This window comes from Chelonia mydas, chromosome 1 (assembly GCF_015237465.2).
Source record: "Chelonia mydas isolate rCheMyd1 chromosome 1, rCheMyd1.pri.v2, whole genome shotgun sequence".
In the NCBI taxonomy this organism is placed as follows: Eukaryota; Metazoa; Chordata; order Testudines; family Cheloniidae; genus Chelonia; species Chelonia mydas.
In genome coordinates, this window is record NC_057849.1 from 171,283,921 (window position 1) to 171,303,549 (window position 19,629).

General features: G+C 39.8%; 2 protein-coding genes across 6 annotated transcripts in view; one reads left to right on the forward strand and one right to left on the reverse strand.

Moving 5' to 3' along the window:
• TMPRSS15 (transmembrane serine protease 15) overlaps positions 1 to 13,912 on the forward strand; it is a 91,658-nt gene extending 77,746 nt beyond the window's left edge. The window contains exons 23-28 of the mRNA XM_037890756.2: positions 3,206 to 3,255; positions 3,588 to 3,762; positions 7,143 to 7,324; positions 7,614 to 7,709; positions 11,307 to 11,446; positions 13,010 to 13,912. Coding sequence (XP_037746684.1) covers positions 3,206 to 3,255; positions 3,588 to 3,762; positions 7,143 to 7,324; positions 7,614 to 7,709; positions 11,307 to 11,446; positions 13,010 to 13,165 — 799 coding nt within the window. The 3' untranslated portion in view covers positions 13,166 to 13,912. The remainder of the gene's footprint in view (positions 1 to 3,205; positions 3,256 to 3,587; positions 3,763 to 7,142; positions 7,325 to 7,613; positions 7,710 to 11,306; positions 11,447 to 13,009) is intronic.
• Positions 13,913 to 18,270: 4,358 nt separating this feature from the next.
• The window catches only part of CHODL (chondrolectin), a 47,893-nt gene continuing 46,534 nt past the window's right edge, over positions 18,271 to 19,629 (reverse strand). For 4 of the 5 annotated variants that reach the window (XM_043538336.1, XM_037889719.2, XM_043538334.1 and 1 more), the window contains one exon: positions 18,324 to 19,415. Coding sequence is in view for 3 of the 5 variants with exons in the window: in XM_037889719.2 (XP_037745647.1) it covers positions 19,331 to 19,415 (85 nt within the window). In the remaining 2 variants the exon portion in view is untranslated. Of the gene's footprint in view, positions 19,416 to 19,629 lie in introns of all 5 variants that reach the window. The other variant, XM_007066663.3, reaches the window with a different exon arrangement.

The following is a 19,629-nucleotide window of genomic DNA, read 5'->3' on the forward strand; positions in this document are numbered from 1 at the left end:
TTCTTTTTTTAATAAAATGTATGTCTAAACAAGCGTTGCCATGAGAGATCTTAAAGAGCAGCCTATGATTTAAAGGTGTCTTCTATTACTATCAGTTAGACACTAAAGAATGAGGAGAACAAGAGGAAAAGGAAGAAGACCATTCATCTTAACTGCATTCCTACTGCAGAAAGAGATTTCTTTTCTGTTTATCATCTGAACTCCTGATAAGGGTCACTGCATTGTGGTGATACCATTATACCCTCATGTAGTTTCACAGAAGTTGTAATGTTACAGAGGACGATTAGACAGTGTTTTTCTTTTAGTAAAATAAACTAATAATAATAAAAGTCAACTGATAATCAATACATGAAGGCCAGATCCCACACTGCATTTAGTCCTTACTCAGTCAATACTCCCTTTGAAGGTCGTAGGAGTTTTGACTGATTAAGGATAGTAAAATATGACCCAGAGATGAAACCACTGTTCACATCTGGGACACAAAGGGAATTTATTTACTGACAGAAGGATAACATTTGCATTGGGCCAGATCCTGGTCCTAGAAGCATTGGTGGGGCTTAACATGAAGCAGCTCTGTGGCACGGCAGGCTCCACAGCCAGAGATGGGTTAGGGATTTGGGGGGCCCTGGGCCAGAGCAAGTGGGGGCCCCTCTCCAGCCCCTTCTTCCTGCAGTTCTCCCTCCCCCACTGCTCCTACCAGGGAAATGGGGTAGGGGCGTGGGGGCTTGCCCCCCCCCACAAACTCCTGGTGGGAAGCTGGGTCAGGGTTATGGGGCTTCCCCCACTGCCCAGCTGGAGCACTGGGAGGGCAGGAGGAATGGTGCAAGCAGCCATCAAAGTCATCCACCACCACCGCAGGAGTTGCTGCCAGCCCAGCTTCTATATACAGTGTGACAAGTGGTCCTTTTGGAGGTCACGCAGGGGAAGCAGTCAGCATGCACCAGGCCTCCCTGACATTTCAATGGGAGAGGAGGGGGATTAGAACTGGGCAAATAATTGATTTTTCTGGCTCATTGGCAGCTCTGAAACATTGAAAAACAATTTTGGTTTGAATCAAACCAAAATAAAAATTCTGAAAAATTTTGGCAAATTGAAAATGTCAAGAGATATTTCATTTTGTGTCAAACAGAACATTTCATTTGACCCAAAATAAAATGTATTGTTTCCTTTCCAGATGCTTTTAAAAATAATAGCAAAGGAAATGAACGGCTAGATTCACCAAATGTGGGAATGAGGGGAAGGGAAAGAGCTGGTGCTGCCTATCTTATAACCTTTATCCCAGTGATTAGGGTGCTTACACAGGATGTGGGAGACCCAGGTTCATTCTCCCCCTCTGTCGGATGTAAAAAAGAGATTTGAACCCAGCTCTCCAACATTGCAGGAGTGCAACCCTAGCCACTGGACTCTAGCATATGCCGCCGTGGGGCTGTTTCAGTCTCTCCTATTGAAGCTGTTCTATTGGTTAGAGAACTTTTCTGCAATGTGGGAGACCCAAGTTCAAATCCCTTCTCCATATCAGGTACGGTGGGGCAATTGGATTCAGCTGAATGCCTTAAACACTGGCTAAAAGTTATTAGGGTGGTGGCACCGCCTTCTCTCTGTCCATTTTGCGAATCGCGCCAAATCCCAAATCATTGTTTTGGCCAAAAGCATTTGGCAAATTTGTTTCAAAATCAGGAATACTTTCAGGCTGGTCCAAACTGCATGTTTTGGCTAATAAACCATTCAACTGAAAGTTTTCATCCAGCTCTAAGGGGAATGGATCCTCCTCAGCTACCCAGCTGGCATCAATAGGAATGACAAATGGTATGAACAGTCCAAAGCCAGTCTCCAGACTGACAGCTCCAACATGAAGTAAAGGCCCACTAGCTTGAAGTCCCTCTGATCATGGCAAACAGAAGGTGTCAGCAGTGTAAGAAATACCTCAGTGAGTTGCCACTCCTACCCATAGCTCCCTGCTATAGATTAAAGAGTGGGAGATGCTAGATGTTGTATCACCATCATAGAAGGCATGGGCCCTGTCCAGATGAGCTAACGTTCTATCCCACCTCCCGCTGGACCTGCATAAGGAGTGGGCTGCATTAGTTCCTGCACCCTCTGCAGCTCCATGAAATCCATGTAAGGCAGTTTGGTGGAGATGGAGCTCCTATGCAAAAGTTCCCAGTTACTGTGCAATCCTGCTGGGAGCAGGTGTGTTCCCTGCCCTACCCTTTTCTGTGCCATGTTATTCATCCTCCCGGCCAGATGGCCCAATCTACAGCTGGTTTACAAGGGCTTATGAGTTTTCAATGGGAGTTTGAGTAAAGACTGAAGAATTTGGCTTCAATGGTGTAAACCACATCCTTGGAGTTATATGTAAGACTGAAAATAGGAGATAATTGCAATGTGAAAGCTATACAGTGATTCTGGATTACAATATGAGAGTGTATGTTATTGTATAATAGGGAAATGTTGATAGCTACATTTATACAATCATGCTATATTACTCTGTATACATTTAAAAAACAAACTGTGCATTAAACTAGTCCTCCAGTGATATTCTTTCCCGGTATATTTTTGTATATATCAAATTTAATTGGTGGCACAGGCACTGTCCCCAGTGTTCAGATTCATTACAAGCTATGAAGATAATCTTAAAACCTCTGGGTGTCAGAAATGCTTGAGTAGTTTTGATCTGTGGCCTTGTGCTCTTCAGGCTTCTGGCTTTATGTCTCTTCTAAATAATTCCTAATCCTTTATATGTGTCTATATATATTCTACAGTGCAGTGTTATCTCCATGAAAGCTAAACTGATATCAGACTAATATATATATATTTTTTAATTCTTTGGTTACACTGATCTCTAGTGGCAAGTTCCTGAAAACACCTAAGAAGGCAGCAAAAAATCCATAGTGAATTCAGTTTGTATTGGATTCAGAATTTTTGCAGATGACATTTCCCCCCTAAAGACTAAGCTACTTTTATTTCTATAATACGCTGTTTTTAATCAAATGTACAGCAAAGGAGAAATTATACGTGCAATATCCATTTAAGCATTGGGCAGTACAGGCAAATTATTGCATATTAACACCATGGTTTTCCTTTAGAATAAGGAAACAAAACAGAAGAAGTTTTGCAGTGATTCTAAACTGCACTTAAACATACTCATGTAATGTCACCTGGCTTGCAGATACCTGTGTTTTTAACAACTGTGCTTTCATTCTAGCAAACAGTGTCTCAGTAATCTGGTGATTTATCTACAATGCAACAATAAACGTAAGTAAATATTTCATAAGAAACTTCCACTTCAAAAATAAAATTATTAGGTCCATAAACTTCATGTATATTGTTTGAAAGATTTTGGCAGTGAAATATAAACTGTATTTTCATATAAACCATGAAGCAGGAACATTTACTATCTTCAGTTGTTTGCATACAATGGGTGCAAACAAAAAGAAGATATCCACCATCCCCTCCTCCCACCCTCCCACCCCCCTGAACTTTAGGGAAGATCAGATCCTGTTCCAGACTGGAACTTTGTATCTTGGGCACATCTTGAAATACGGCATAAATTAATTTCAGACCTCCCCTCCCCTTTCAAATTTCAGCTTGCGGAAAACGACTCATAACTCAGGAGATCAGTGCAAGGATTGTAGGTGGAAGTGATGCCAAAGAAGGAGCTTGGCCTTGGGTAGTCTCACTGTTTTTTAATGAAAAACCTATATGTGGAGCTTCCCTCATCAGTGATGAATGGCTAGTCTCAGCAGCGCACTGTGTATATGGGTAATGTTTACTTTCTCCTTAAGTTAATACATATACCATGTTGGCACTCCCAAATGTTCATGTATAATGAAGGAAAGATGCTCGTTCATAAAGCTGGGTTATGGAATGGCCCTGACCTGTCAATCAGATACGCATGGGGCAACACTGCTAGCCACATAGGGTATGTCTACACTGTGATAAAAGACCTGCGGCATTGGTCTGCTCACTTGGACTCACAGGGCTCAGGCTGCGGAGCTATAAAATTTCAATGTAGGCATTCAGCCTTGGGCTGTAGTACAGACTCTGAGACCCTGCAAGGGGAGAAGGTCTCAGAGCCTAGGCTCCAGCCCAAGCCTGAAAGTCTGCACTGCAATTTTTAGACCCTCAACCTGGGCCCTGCTGACATGGGCTCTGTGACTTGGTACCGCAGGTTTTTTATTGCAATGTAAACAAACCCATAGAGTCCCACTGAAGTCAATAGGAACCACATATTCACAGGGATCTCCCCTTATGTATCCTATGAAAGAGAATAGATGTGGTTGCCTTTGATAGCAGGGAACTGAACTCATTGACCAGGAGGTACTTCCAATCCTATATTGTAATGTTCTGATGGATCTGACTACGGAATCGGGGCTTACATTTATGGTTTTAATAATATTCTGTTATTTTTGCCTCAGTAAAATGACTTTTTCATGCTAGAATAATGTTGTTTTGCCAAATTAATTGTTTATTTTCAAAGTTGAAAAAGAATTATTCAGTGGTCTGAAGGCCTATCAGATAAATGATTCAGATTAGGTACTTGAAAATCATACCCAATAACAAAACTGTTCAAATGGAGAATAGCCAGGGTCAATAGAAAGTATGAGGAAAAATTAATGTAGGGGACTTGAGACAGTTCTGTAGGATTTGTCAAACACGTAATCTCTCTTTCTCTCTCTCCCATCCCCCAATGTATACTATTGTGGTGAAAACTCATATACAGCAGGGACCCAGTTTTATAAAAATGACATGACCACTGAAGTCTGCACCAGACTAGGGAAAAACCTGAAATTAGTGATAGGTATAGTTAACAACCCAGCTCATCATTTAATTATTATGTACTGAATTATTCATTCACCTAATAAGAGATGGAGTCCAGCTCACAGCTCCTGGAGTTTTTAGTAGCCCCACATTTCAATGACTCCAGTAAGGAGTCACTGAAATCAAGAGACACTTTTTTGAAAATGGAAGGTAGTGTACATTAAATATATGATACCTCATCAAGCATTTGCAGTTTATCCGTAATTAGTTGGGTGTCTTCATTACTCACTCAGAGCTTTCCCAATGGTGTGAGAGTAAAGAATGACATCGTATCTCATAAAGGTAAATTTAGTATTGCCTGTGTAATTATGACTCTCTGCCGTACACTGTGAGAGACTGATCAAGATTTACACTACTCTGTACAATTGGAATGAATCTCAATTTGTCTGAATAGATGTGTTAATCAACTCAAGTAGTCTCTATGGTGCACTACCCAGAATGTGAGGAGATGAGGTATATTTTAAAATATTTCCTACAATATGTCACCATTATGTCTACAATTAAAGTGCTGTAGAGAGGACCAAGAATAGGAAAACATAGTGTTTAAAAAATCATGGAAGAGCTATCACTATTGTAAGTAAGTAAAATCCATTTATTTATGTCTGAATATTGGTGACATGGCAGAATTTACTGAAGCCTTCTCTATCTATTGCTACCTATGAACACTTAGCAGATGATTTCCCAATAATCTGCTACACACCATCTATTCATCTCCTCAGTTATCATACCCTTTTACAATGACTTGCCACCATTCCTTTTGTGATAACTGTCTCAAAGTTATTTCCATCTCTGTGCCTGATGTGACCAAAGTACATAAGTTTGTGCCGGTTGATTTCTGACAACAGAGTCTGCTTCTCTCCAGCAACGTTCCGAACATAAACATTCCTCATCTTTTCCATCCAGGAGATATGCAAAAGTCTTTGCCAGCACCACATTTCAAAGGCTTCAGTTTTCTTCTTGTCAGAAGCCTTAATTTCCCACAATTCACATCCATAGGTGGCTATTGAGAAAATTAAGTTTTTCACCAGTTGAAACTTTGTACGTTTTAAGATTCTATGGTTTTTTTTTCAAATTTTTGTTAGGGGGTCATTGCAGAGCAAACCATTCCTACATTTCTTCCAATTTCTTTAGAACAGCCTCCTTAGTTGGATATGTATGATCCCAGATAACTGAAATCATTTACTATCTCTACATCTTGAGCATTAATTGAGGTGTTTGCTTGCATCTTGTTTTTGTTAATCGTGTAGATGTACATGAATTTTATTTTCACCATATTCAGAGAGAGTCTGTATTCATCACTGTTTTTTTACAGACACCAATATTTGTTGCATTTCAATCACAATAGAGAACTGAAGGAAATCTGGGTGCTCAGTTTCAACCAGGCTCATAAGTATTTATATTGTTTGTAAATCAGTTCATTCAGTGGACATTTGATGATTCAAAACAACTTCAGCTATAAAGCAGGTCTCTAACTAAAGTACATCCTTTACAGCTTAACAATAAGTACAGATTGTAGAAGAACAAACTTGTCATATTTTTTTTCATTTAAATGCTGTGTTTCTATTATGTTCAGATAGTCTTAACTTCTGATTTTCTAGATTTTTTTTTCAGCTGTAGGTTAAAAAAAAATAAAAATCAGATTTCTAATGGTATGTCTACTCTGCAATCAGGTACAATCTTTGATCTAGCTAGCCTGAGTAACAATAGCCGTGAAGGTGTGACAGCGTGGGACTAGTCTTGTCCACCCTGAACCCTGGATACATACTCAAGAAGCCACTGTCCATGCTACAGTGGTTTCACTGCTATTGTAACTTGAGCTAGCTTTGAGCTAGCTAAATTAAAGCTAGTTTTGGTATGTCTATATGTGATGCAATCACACCTCCCAGTTGCAGGGTAGACATACCCTCAGTCTACCATCCCCAAGGTATTTCATGCTCATAATTTTCTATCTGAGGGATGATTATTAATTGCATGGGAATTTTTAATTTCAGCTGTTTAAAGGGTCAGAATAATTAATGATTCTTCAATAATTGTACTATTGTCCAAGCAACTCGGTATAAATGTATTATTGGCTTAATACCAAAAATGAACTGATGATTCTGTGATACTAAACTTTAGGCCACTAGTGCTGTCAGAAAACCGTAGGCAATTTCAAATGATACTATGCTACTCCACTTAATCTGAAAAAATATACCAAGTGTGTGTATATATATAATATATATTCTTGAGGGGATTAAAGATTAATACAAATTATACATGGCAAATTGTTCAAGTCCTTCATTTGATCATAAATAATTGTGAATATTCATTGCAATCTCTAGGAGGAATTTAATACCATCTCAGTGGAAAGGAGTGCTCGGCTTGCATACCACTTTGAATCTCACATATCCTCAGACAGTAATTCAAAAGATCGATCAAATTGTCATAAATCCTCATTATAACAAGCGCACAAAAGATAGCGACATTGCTATGATGCATCTTCAATTCAAAGTGAATTATACAGGTAGGATTGTTGATCTTTTCTTATACATTTATCTACTCTGTATGAATTAATTTGAGCTAGCTCCAAGTGGACTAGTCAACCTGACTTTACTCAGTAATGACAGGTTTATGGGATACTTGGACTTGTCCTTATAAATTAGATATAACCTTGGGAAAACCAATCCTGCACTTGTTGGACATTTTGCCTGAGCAAGGAAGAGAGGGTTTGGATCAATGTGCATTTTGGTAACTGACATCACAAAAACCAGAATACTGGAATCAAGTTGAAAATAATTATTTCTCTTTCACAGATTACATACAGCCTATTTGCTTACCAGAAGCAAGTCAACAGTTTTTGCCAGGAATTAATTGCTCTGTTGCTGGCTGGGGTAGAACTACAAATCAAGGTGAGTCACCACACTTTTAAAAATACCACACAAAATAAGGAAGAAAACTTTGTTTGCTGTCAGAGATGTATTTTTTACTTTACATTTTAAAGACTTCAAGTGATGGGAAATCTACCACATCGCTTGGGAAGTTGTTCCAATGGCTAATTTCCCTCCCTGTTAACAAAGTATGTCTTATTTCCAGTTTGATTTCCATTATCATGTTTCTGATTGTGTGCACACAATAGAAATCAATGTGAGCTGCCTGTACATATTTGTGGGTGGGATTTGTATGTAATAGTAATATCTGCCTCTTAAATAGCATCTTTCATCAGTATTTCTCAAAGCGGTTTACAAAGGAAGTGTTGTTATAATAATTTTGCAAGTGGGGAAACTGAGTCACAGAGTGGTGAGATGACTTGCACAATATCACCCAGCAGTTGAGTGGCAAAGCCACAGGTAGAACGAAGGTATCCTGAGTACCAGTCCAGTGCTCTTTATTCAGCCACCTTCTGTGACATTAAAGATCTCGAAAAAGGTCATATACTGTGACTGATTTTTTTTGCCATTCACTATAATGGAGTACTCTTCATATGGAAAAAAATGTCCATCATTTCCTTAAAAAGAAAAGGAGGACTTGTGGCACCTTAGAGACTAACCAATTTATTTGAGCATGAGCTTTCGTGAGCTACAGCTCACTTCATCGGATGCATCATTTCCTTGTTTTTGTAGATTTAAGGCTGAAATCCTGCTTTTCACTTCATTCCATCTTGCCTAAGCAACAGAGGATGCAGAGAGAGATAAAATTCAGATCCAGATTTTGAACATCCCTGCCTTCAGGAGCATTTGGGTGCAAGAAGTTGGTTCCAGTCCTTCTCTAGAGGAAGGCCATTTTCATAAAATCTGATTGTTCAGTTTGGATGAGCACCAGGCAGTTCATATGCCATACCACAAGCTCGTCAGAAGTGGGGGAAAGAAAAGGGGACGTCTGCTGTTGAGAAACTTCAGCGAAGGAGGGCTGTTTATCTAAATTTTTTAAAATTAAAAAAATATTTAGGCTCATTTTAGACAAAAGGCTGAAATTTAGGCCCAGTGTTAACATTTCTGGGGTTGTTGCCTGTTCTTAACGAAGATCCCATATTGTCATGGCTGGGTTGTGGGCAGCCAGACCTAGTAGCCAGAGCCAGAGTCACTAGACAGAAATCAGGGTCAGAAGACAAACTGGAGGTCAGAACCATGAATCACATGACAGGAAATCAAGCCAGAGGAGCAGGAGCAGGAGGGCACACAGTCCAGAACAGGGTGGAGCCCAGCTGTTTCCTGTGCCTGTTGCTGGACCAGCAGGCCAATCAGCTGCTCTGGGATGCCACCAAAAGTACTGCAAGGGCAGAGCTTCAAACTGGGGCTGGGCTTCTTGGATCCCAGGTAAGCAAGCCTTAGCAGGCTGCCAGATGGAGGGCTGGAGTATGGCTGTTCCTATAAACTAGGGATCATAGAATCATAGAATATCAGGGTTGGAAGGGACCTCAGGAGGTCATCTAGTCCAACTCCCTGCTCAAAGCAGGACCAATCCCCAATTAAATCATCCCAGCCAGGGCTTTGTCAAGCCTGACCTTAAAAACTTCTAAGGCAGGAGATTCCACCACCTCCCTAGGTAACGCATTCCAGTGTTTCACCACCCTCCTAGTGAAAAAGTTTTTCCTAATATCCAACCTAAATCTCCCCCACTGCAACTTTAGACCATTACTCCTTGTTCTGTCATCTGCTACCACTGAGAACAGTCTAGAGCCATCCTCTTTGGAACCCCCTTTCAGGTAGTTGAAAGTAGCTATCAAATCCCCCCTCATTCTTCTCTTCCGTAGACTAAACATCCCCAGTTCCCTCAGCCTCTCCTCATAACTCATGTGTTCCAGTCCCCTAATCATTTTTGTTGCCCTCCGCTGGACTCTTTCCAATTTTTCCACGTCCTTCTTGTAGTGTGGGGCCCAAAACTGGACACAGTACTCCAGATGAGGCCTCACCAGTGTCGAATAGAGGGGAACGATCACGTCCCTCGATCTGCTGGCAATGCCCCTACTTATACGTCCCAAAATGCCATTGGCCTTCTTGGCAACAAGGGCACACTGTTGACTCATATCCGGCTTCTCATCCCCTGTAACCCCTAGGTCCTTTTCTGCAGAATCCACTGTAACCCCTAGGTCAAGGCCAATGGGGCTGCAGGAAGCGGCGGCCTGCACATCCCACGCCGCTTCCCGCAGCCCCCTTTGGCCTAGGATGGCAAACTGCGGCCAGTGGGTGCCACGATCGGCCGAACCTGCGGTTGCGGCAGGTAAACAAACTGGCCCGGCCCACCAGGGGGCTTAACCTTTGGCACACAGCCCGCCAGGGTGTCAGTCCTTGCTATAAACCTTGGAAACCCAGGTTTATGACTTGTGGGCCATGACACATACATGCTGCCATGCCCAATCCAACCACATCAATGACAGAGAATTCTCACGTACATGTTTTCGGTGGCAAACATTTTAAAATGTCCCAAATGATTATTTTAAAATTTAAAATTTGCCAAAATTTCAGCCTGCAACCAATTTTTATGTTCCTTACATAACCCACCCAAAATAAAAATTGCCATTTAAAAATGAACACATCCTGAAATGTATTTATACTGTACTTCATAATAAAGCAGATTTCCACTTTTCAGAGATTGTTATTGCAGATGGAGCCAAATTCTGTCCTGAGACAAGGAGGTAGCACAGGGGAATCTGATGGCAGAATGTGGCTCATAGGATATTATTATTACTGGTAAAGATGCATGCAGAGAAAAGAATACAGCTTGACTGTTAGAGCCTAGGCTGAATTTCCAGAGCTGAGAATTTACATTTTCATTTGTAAATCAGTCCTATTGATCTGGTGTCACAGAGCAATAAACATGGAACAACTCTGCCATTTTTGCTGAGCTACTTTCAGAGTACAATTGCGCCATAAAACTGTGGTTAATAATTAATAACATACATTAGTGTAAGGGGTTCAAATGACCAACTGAAAATCATACAATGTACTCAAAGAATCTGGATAGTCAAAGCCACATTTTTAATTAATCCTTAGATCCATTCATCGTAATATTCATTTATTTTAGAGGTCTTCATTAAGTTATTTGAAAAACAAAATTTAGTGGTCATCCCTATTATAAAAGCTCAGGATGTCATTCACTACTGTTTACTCAAGAATAACTCCAATGACTGAGGAGTAAGGGGGGCCTAGTGCACAACACACTGGACTGGGACTCAGGAGATGGGTATTCAAATCCTAGCTCAGCCTTATTTCAATTTGTGATCTTGGGCAAGTCACATAATATACCCTGCCTCAGTTCCCCGTCTGTAAAATAGAGTTAATATACTCTACCTCACAAAGGATAAAATCTATTAATGATAGTGAGCCAGGGCCTTTTAAGTTCCTAGATACATTTTAGTGAGGTATAAACTGAAGTAATGATGTGGCAACCCAGGCCCTCGATAGTGCTGTGTAATGAAAGTGAAATTTCTGAATCACTAAGAATAATGGCTGTTGTTTATGCTATGCATTTTGATCAGTTTGGTTGTGTATACTCTCTATTTTGATCAGGTTCCACTGCAAACATATTGCAAGAAGCAGAGGTCCCTCTTATAACAAATGAGAAATGCCAACAACAGATGCCAGAATATAATATTACAGAGAATATGATGTGTGCAGGCTATGATGAAGGAGGAATAGATTCCTGTCAGGTAAGTAAAAACAACCCATTTGCATTGCTAATATTATATGCCTTCTAATTACTGAACAGCTCACTGGTTGGTCCTCTGATCATTAAAAACTAGCCACTCGCTGTCAGAATATAATTTCTACTCAGAGCCTTACATATTTCATACTGTAACAAGATACATGCTTCAAAGATTACAAGCTCATATATTTTAAGGTCCGAAGGAACCTTTCTGATATTAAAAAAACCCACTACAGAGCAATATGGGGTGTTGGAAGTGCCACATGTTGAACTTCACACAGTTTCTGGTCAGCAATCTCCTCAGGAGGAAGAGATGTTTGTGGGTGGAAATGTGAGGTGTGAAGCTTAAATACCAAGCTGATACAAGCCTAAGAAAGACTTTGGCTGGCTGGATGGAGAGCAGCAAGGGGGCATTACCTTCAAGCATTTAGACCCCATGGATCCTCAAGAAATGGAAGCTCCAACAACTTGCAGGGGCTGCCCTTCTCTGTGACAAGACAACACTGTTAGAATCATGAATCGTAGAATATCAGGGTTGGAAGGGACCTCAGGAGGTCATCTAGTCCAACCCCCTGCTCAAAGCAGGACCAATCCCCAACTAAATTGCTCTCTCATGATCTTCCTGCCCTCTAGCAGCATAGCTTCCTAAGGAGCCATTGTCCACCCCAGCTCAGCCTACAATGCACTCCCTCTCTATGGGAAGGCAGGCAGCACTGAATTCTGTGTCTAGCTTCCACTTAGTTCTGCTTGAACTCTTAGTTCTAGCAGCATGAACTCTCTGTTTTTGCTGACAGTTTTCATCACATTCTAATGGGAGCATGCTATGTAATGTGGTTCTCACTGGATCTACACTGTGCTGCTTCTGGCTTGTGCCCCATAACTGCAAGACAAATGAAGTTGCCTTTACGGAGTTACAGCAGACTCCCAGAAAAAAGGAGGTCATACTGCATTGGCTCCACTCCACAGTCCTTAAGCTTGTGAGGCTTTCCCTACCTGTTTTGCTTTTATTTGTTTCCCCTTATGCCGCACTGAAGAGGGAAGAGCGGGGCCTTAATACTATACAGAGCGCAACAAATCAGTGTTGTAATCAATGACCAAAGAACCATGAATTAGGAAGGATATAGCAAGTGCAGACAGCCTGTAGGCTGCTGACAGTGAGAGAGCTTCTTCAGCTGCTCTTCAGCCTTTGAGAGAGAGATTTTATTCCCCCAGACCTTTTTCAGAAGTCCCCGGTGCAAACTCCACTTATACAGGATTTGTGCAGGGTAAGAGGATATAACCTAAAGTTGATAAGTAAAACAATTAATGCAAAGGGTTCTACTATGCTTCATGGTTGATACGGTTCACGACTAACAGGTGTCTAAGAGCTTAAGATCACACATTATGTTAAAAAATTTAGTAAATAGTGTTCTCTTTTGAGTATTTCTCCATGTGGATCCCCTTCTGGGCACATCAGGAGCATGTGCACCAAAACTGGGATACACACAGGCAAAACAGCTTGAAGATCCAAAGTTACTTTAAGATCAAGAGCAGTTCTTTTTTTAACTCTTGAATTTCAATATTGCAGGGAGATTCAGGAGGGTCCCTGATGAGTCAAGACAATAACAGGTGGCTTTTGGCAGGTGTGACATCCTTTGGCTATCAATGTGCATTGCCCCAGCGTCCTGGAGTGTACGTTCGAGTCACACAATTTGTGGACTGGATAAAACAATTCATACGTTAGCTTGATTTAAAAAACAAAAATAGAATGTAAAGGCAAATACTAAGCAAGATTATAATATACCACATAGCATTCAAAGCTACTGGTGAGAGAAACTGAATAAAATCCTGTCATTCAAAATGAGATTTAGACATAACCAAACTTTTGGGAGGAAAACATTAAATATTAAGAAACTCTATCATATCAGAAAGCAATATTTCAAAACAGCCCCAGTTGTCTCTTTTTGCCACTGGTTCTTACTACTTTACATTGACAGCTCTATGAGATATTGTTTTACTATTTGTCCACCTTACAGACATATTATTGAACAAATACCAATGCCCAGTACATTATGGAAACCTGCACAAAGATTTAGAAGGAGTAAAATCTGTGATTTGCACAGGATACACTATTTATTGAGTAACAGCTATATAAATTATTAATCCCAGGCCAAACATTTGAACAGTTTTTCAGGGTTTTTATGCTTTTCTTCCCAATATTCATTCCCATTTCAATGCATAGGGAATGTTATTTAATAATCCCCATTCATCAAAATGGGGCTGTACCCTAACTGTTTATGAGATCATGAGAGCTCCTTTGTTCCTATTACGAACAGTTCTGGAATATGTTTTATACATGGAGATGGTGTGCAAATCAATCTAGCTGCTTTGTAATGGCTAAACTGACCTGGAGCCAATTTTTTTCCCTGGTGTCCCTGTTTTGGAATTAATGAAGTTACACCAGGGATGAACAGAGTACCGTTTTTTATGATTATTTCTGGCAAACATCCTGGAAATTACTGCTAAGTTATCTAATTATAGACAGACAGTTGTGCACACAAAAAACAAACTCTTCTGTTATAAACTGTAATGCTCTTAAAAGCATAGAATATCAGGGTTGGAAGGGACCTCAGGAGGTCATCTAGTCCAACCCCCTGCTCAAAGCAGGACTAATCCCCAATTTTTGCCCCAGATCCCAAATGGCCCCCTGAAGGATTGAACTCACAACCCTGGGTTTACAGGCCCATGCTCAAACCACTGAGCTATCCCTCCCCCAACAAAAAGCATCTAACAACAAGCATCCTCAGACAATTTTGCAAGGAAAATAAACATGCCACTCAAGTTGCTGCTTGGTATATCACATGTTTACTTTCAGTCATCAATACAAGGGACTTTAAAAGAACGTTTTGGATTGTTTTGTTTTAACAATTAGGGTGAATCACCCACTAGAGGACTTCAATTGTGTAAAATATTAAATAGCCTGACTGCTTTAATTTCTTGGGTTCTTTTCAAAATAAGATTTTTTTTCTAAATGTAAACATAAATAACTGTGTACTCACAATGTATGTATGTTTGTATCTAATGATGTAATCATTCTAGTACAATATGACATGTTCCATTTGTTTCTGCTTAGTGCCTGCTATAGAACAATTAAAATCTAATTAATTCCATGGTGTTATGTAAAAGTCTAAAAGAATTGTAATTATTTATATAGACACATGTAATGATGCCCATTGCCTAGGTGCTTTCCATCACTGAGTACAGCTATTAACAAGGGCAATCAAATCTTCAGAATAAGAGTCTCGTAGACCTCATCCCTCTCTCCCCCAACTCCTTGGTATTAACCTGAAGTAACACTAGGCCTTACTCAGTCTGGCCTTATACTGTGCCTGGAATCTTGCCAGACAATCAGCCTGATCCTCTGTTGCCCCCACCTTGTGACATCATTTATGCCAGTCTAAAGTGCTGCCGTTCTGATTTGACTGTAGCAGACCACAAAAGGAAGGTGTGAGAGGTGTGGGCTCTCCAGTGAAAAGGGCCTGTGGCCCACTCTGGAATGTCTTGCTGTACAAGGTGATCCAGCAAGAGTGACCGAGTAGATCCTACCCCTTTCCCCCGACCAGGACAAAATGACTGTGAAAGATCACAATCGATACTATGAATTGCACCAAGAAGCAAATAGATAATCAGTGCATAGCAGTAGGATTATAACAGCTCACCTTACCCATAGTGGACCCACAGATTTCCATGCTGGTTGAAGTTTCACAATCCTTTTTAAAGGCAGTCTCAAACCAAGTGCATGGCATTAATCTAGCTTTGGGATTACAAAACCATGAATTGCTGTGACCATGATATGAAAGAATGTAATGCCAAGGAGTCTCTTCTCCCATCAATAGAAAATTCAGAACTTTAGCACCAAGAGACATTACCAGCATAAATCCTTGCACCTCTGTGGGAGAATAGCTGCCCAAAATGGACTTAAAAATATATGCAGAAGAACAATTTCTTTCTATCATTGCTAAAGTACAAGCCATTGCTATCCCTTTGGTTGTGAATCAATCATTAAGATGATGTGGGAAAAAATTGTTAATGTCAAAGTCAAAAACTCCAGCTTTTCCAACTAATAGTGGGACGTTTTTTCCACATTCCGATTCTACTTTTCTTCTTTCTAATGAAATGCAGCCCCTGAGACACACAGGGCATTCTATACCAAGTTCAAAGTTTGATGTGAGTGAAGCAATTATTAAAATGTTTTAAAAAATTTTATTCCTAGTTAAAATCATGTGAAATAAATTTGCAATTAGTAAAAAAAAAAAATAAGGTGTTGATTCTTACTGTCGATTTTTCTAAGGTCCTTATATTCAGTGGAAGATGCACGTTCAGAAAGTTAATCACTGGTGTAATTTACAATGGACAGTACTATGTGTCGTGTTACCATAAATGCTGTAAGTTTTACTCCATTAATGATTTATAACAGCCAGATCGTTAGAGGCCCTGGTTGCTTGAAAACTTGCTTGCCAGAAACATTGCAACATGTTTCTATTTTTTCATTGCATAGTTTTGAATTCCAAATGCAAGCAGCAGATACTCTGATGCACATACAGTACCCCTTAAAATAACAGATAAAGCCTTTAAATCATATTGTGTCCCTACTACCTTTAAATATGCAAGCAACATAGACTGTTTTAGACAAAATCTCAGGTCATTTTGCATGCTCTTGGAAGCTGTGAAAAAGGCAGAAATGGAAGATACGGGCCTGAGCAGGCTCACATTGCTGAGATGCTAACTGATTCAAGGAACTGGTAGGACAGTATTCTTTTGGAGCTGTGGCTGGTGCTTCTGGCAAATGGCCAGGGCAATTATGGAGGAGTGAGAAGGCACTTCTTTAGGGGGTGACATAAGTTTTCAAACATCTAGCCTCAGAACAATAGAATCCTTACTCTTTCTCTTCTCTTCTCTTCTTCTGCTGTGGCTGTTTCTCTGCCCTCTGCCTCTTTGTGAAGACAAAAGAGGCTGGAGAGGGCTGAGCAGAATGGAATGTGACACAGTAAGTCAACTCCTATATCTAACCTACCCTCCTCAATTCTGACCAGCTTAGACCGCAGAGGTGATGGATATCTAGAACTGCTTGACTTTTGATGGCATCTCCTCTGTTAACTATGGAAAATACCATATAATTACCAATAGTCTCACTGCAGGATTCTAAGGGTGACAGCACTTCTGCCCAGGGAAACCTTGGGAACTATTGGTATCGCCCAATTGCTACGCACTCTCTTTGCAAATGAAAAAGTGGTTCTTCTCTCTCCCCCATGGCTTCACAACTGGTCCTTCACTCCCTGCACCACCTGCTGCCCTCCCCTTCTGTGAGCTCCAAAGAGTTAACTTTAAAAATAAAAAATAAAATACAGAGAAAAAAGAACAGTATTTATACACATATGGGATTTGTGTATATGATGCATAAAAGTATCATCCCTGTAAAAGAAGGCATTCTGGGAGCTTTGAGAGTTACAGGTTTCCCTAAGGAAACAATTTCCTTTCAGAGACTCAGGCCCATGTAAGGAATCTCATGAGCCACTCCAAGAATCTGAATCCTGGCCAAGCGCTGAATCCTGACCAGGTGCTGGTCCACTGCATCATTAAGTTTATTTTTGCACAATTTGTATTTATGTATAATTTTATTTGCTTCTAAATGATTTTTCAAGTTCCTTTAGCCCTTTTGTCTGGAGTTATGGAATGTCTTGAGACAGGGTTTATGGAAACACATCGTCTCCCCAATCCAGTCTATACAGATGAATAACAAACTTGTGACTATTGGGACAAAATATCCCTGTTACCACTATGTCCACAGTCTAAGGGACCTTTTTTCTGAGATACAGGGGCCTGAAGGCCTTCGCATACCAAAGTGTTAGCTGTTGATTCCCTCTCCTCCTTGCCCCTTCAACACAGTTTTTCAGACTTATTGTTGCTGCTAAATGCCCAACATTCCCCATTACTCATTACCCTGTGGGCCAAAGAACTTGAAAGGAAAAGGTACTTGCATTCTCCAAACCTCCATGTGGAAACTCCTCCTCGGACACCAACATTGTGTTGATCCCAATAGATATTGGTATGTCCTTAAGTGGTCACTTCAAGCAGAGAGAAATGCAAAGTAGTGAGACCATTTGGGACTTATTAAGTCTTCATTCTCCCCAACATCACCACCCCATTTTCTTCAATAAGTTGTTCTTTCTTTGAAATCTTGCATGTCTTTCTAAATATTGTTTATAACATGCATCCTCAGGAAAGACATCTCTCTCTTCTTCTGTGTTAGCTGGGTTCAGCTGTCTTTCAGGTAAGTAGGAAGTATGAACTCTGAGGTCATGTAGGATCATGCTTTCTTTGTTATAATAATTAAAGATAAAAGTCAAGTAATGGATGGGGAGAAAGTGAAACCAGGAGAGAGGTCCCAAGAGATGGGGAAGACTATCAACAAGTGGGAGGATGTATAAATAACATTAGGAAGGGAAATAATGATTTGAGTTGTAAAAGAGGGTTGTTATCCAGAAAAGGAAGTAAGCACAACCCATGGAATAATGCTAATTCTGATGTCGAGTGTCCGAATGTCTTCACATGTGCACTAGCAATTGTGAGGTTATTGTGGGCTTTTCGTTTTTCTTTATCATAAGAGCAGTCAATGGAAAACTTACCTCTGAACTTTAAGAAACAAAATTTAACAGATGACCCAACTGTTTTTCTAAATTCTGGTTCAAGTTAACAGACGACACCATATTTATGAGGGACAAAGATAATTGGTGTGAAACCAAGGACAAAATAAAAAAGCATGGACATTAATGTCATTAAAAATGCCTAAAAGTACAGAATTTAAAGATAGTAACACCATCAGAGTTATTCCTAAACTCCTATTTAGGTATCACCATGGCATATTAGGAGAAAGCAATTTTCTTGTAATATCGATATTAATATATCAATGTTACTTAAAAATATGTGTTTTCCTGTGTGATCCTAAAATGCATTATTACTTGCAAAAGCTATTAGCTCCTGTTTTTTATAAACTTTTGACTTTCATTTTAAGCATAATTTTTATATAAAATATTCACTGACATCTCAGACTTTATACTGCAGTGATACTTATCATTTTTGTCTTTTCAAAGGAAACAAAAATTAATAGTATAGCTATTAAAGGCTGCATTTAAATCATACCTTATGATTGGCAGAATGATTTATGTCGACTCTGGAGAAATGTATCAAAAAGATAGGGCCAGCCGCTAGCAAAGTGTACTCATTATGCAGCATCAAGTGATTTTCCTGAATACTTGAATTTTGCCACTGCAGATCAATTTCACAGCATTGGAAACTGTCTCTGAGCTACTGAATAAAAATAAATTCTGTGCCTAAAGAATCAAGAGCAGTCTTGAAAAATCTGCAAATAAATAACTGACCAATCCATTTATATCAAATATTTATGCAAAGATAAATTATTTTGTTACACTGTAAATTTATGTCCATTCAATTTACAGTACACCAACTAAAGTGGAATGTATGAGGGACCACAGGAAACAAAAATGTAATGATTACTACAAACAATTTTAAAACTGACACATATTGTCGATATTTCCGCCTATAAACCTCAAATGCGTTGTCCCTTCCATTGCTCAGCTGTAGCCGAGTTACTTCCCTTAGCAAAATAGACACATCCTCTTTCTTTATTTAGCGTCACATGTTTCATTTAATTAATAATCAAATGTTACATACAAAAATGATTGGAATAGTTGCCTCAAGGGGGAGCTTACAGTTCATCTTGCTGATCCATTGCAATCTCAAGCCATTCCAAGCTAATGTGCTGAGATGACATTATAATGGAGCCCGACTGTCAAATATTGTTTTTGCTTTGTTTTCAGTCATTAAATTGTTATACCTCCATGGTACTGTCCTTCCTGGGGTTCTTTGAAATCCATAATGTGGACTGGTTTGGGCTGGTTTTTGTTCTTCCTTTACTAAAAAATAGAAATATAAAATAATTTCAATTCATTTGATACCCCTGTGGCTCAGATTTAGGATGCGGCTAGGTCAGGGTATGTCCGACTTGCATCCATCCATTAATTCAGAGTTGCCTCTGTTATTGATTTAATGTAGTTTCTCCTCCTACAATAAAGTTATACACAAGCTCTGCCTAAATGCATCACCACAGTGATCAGCAAAGGCAAAGAA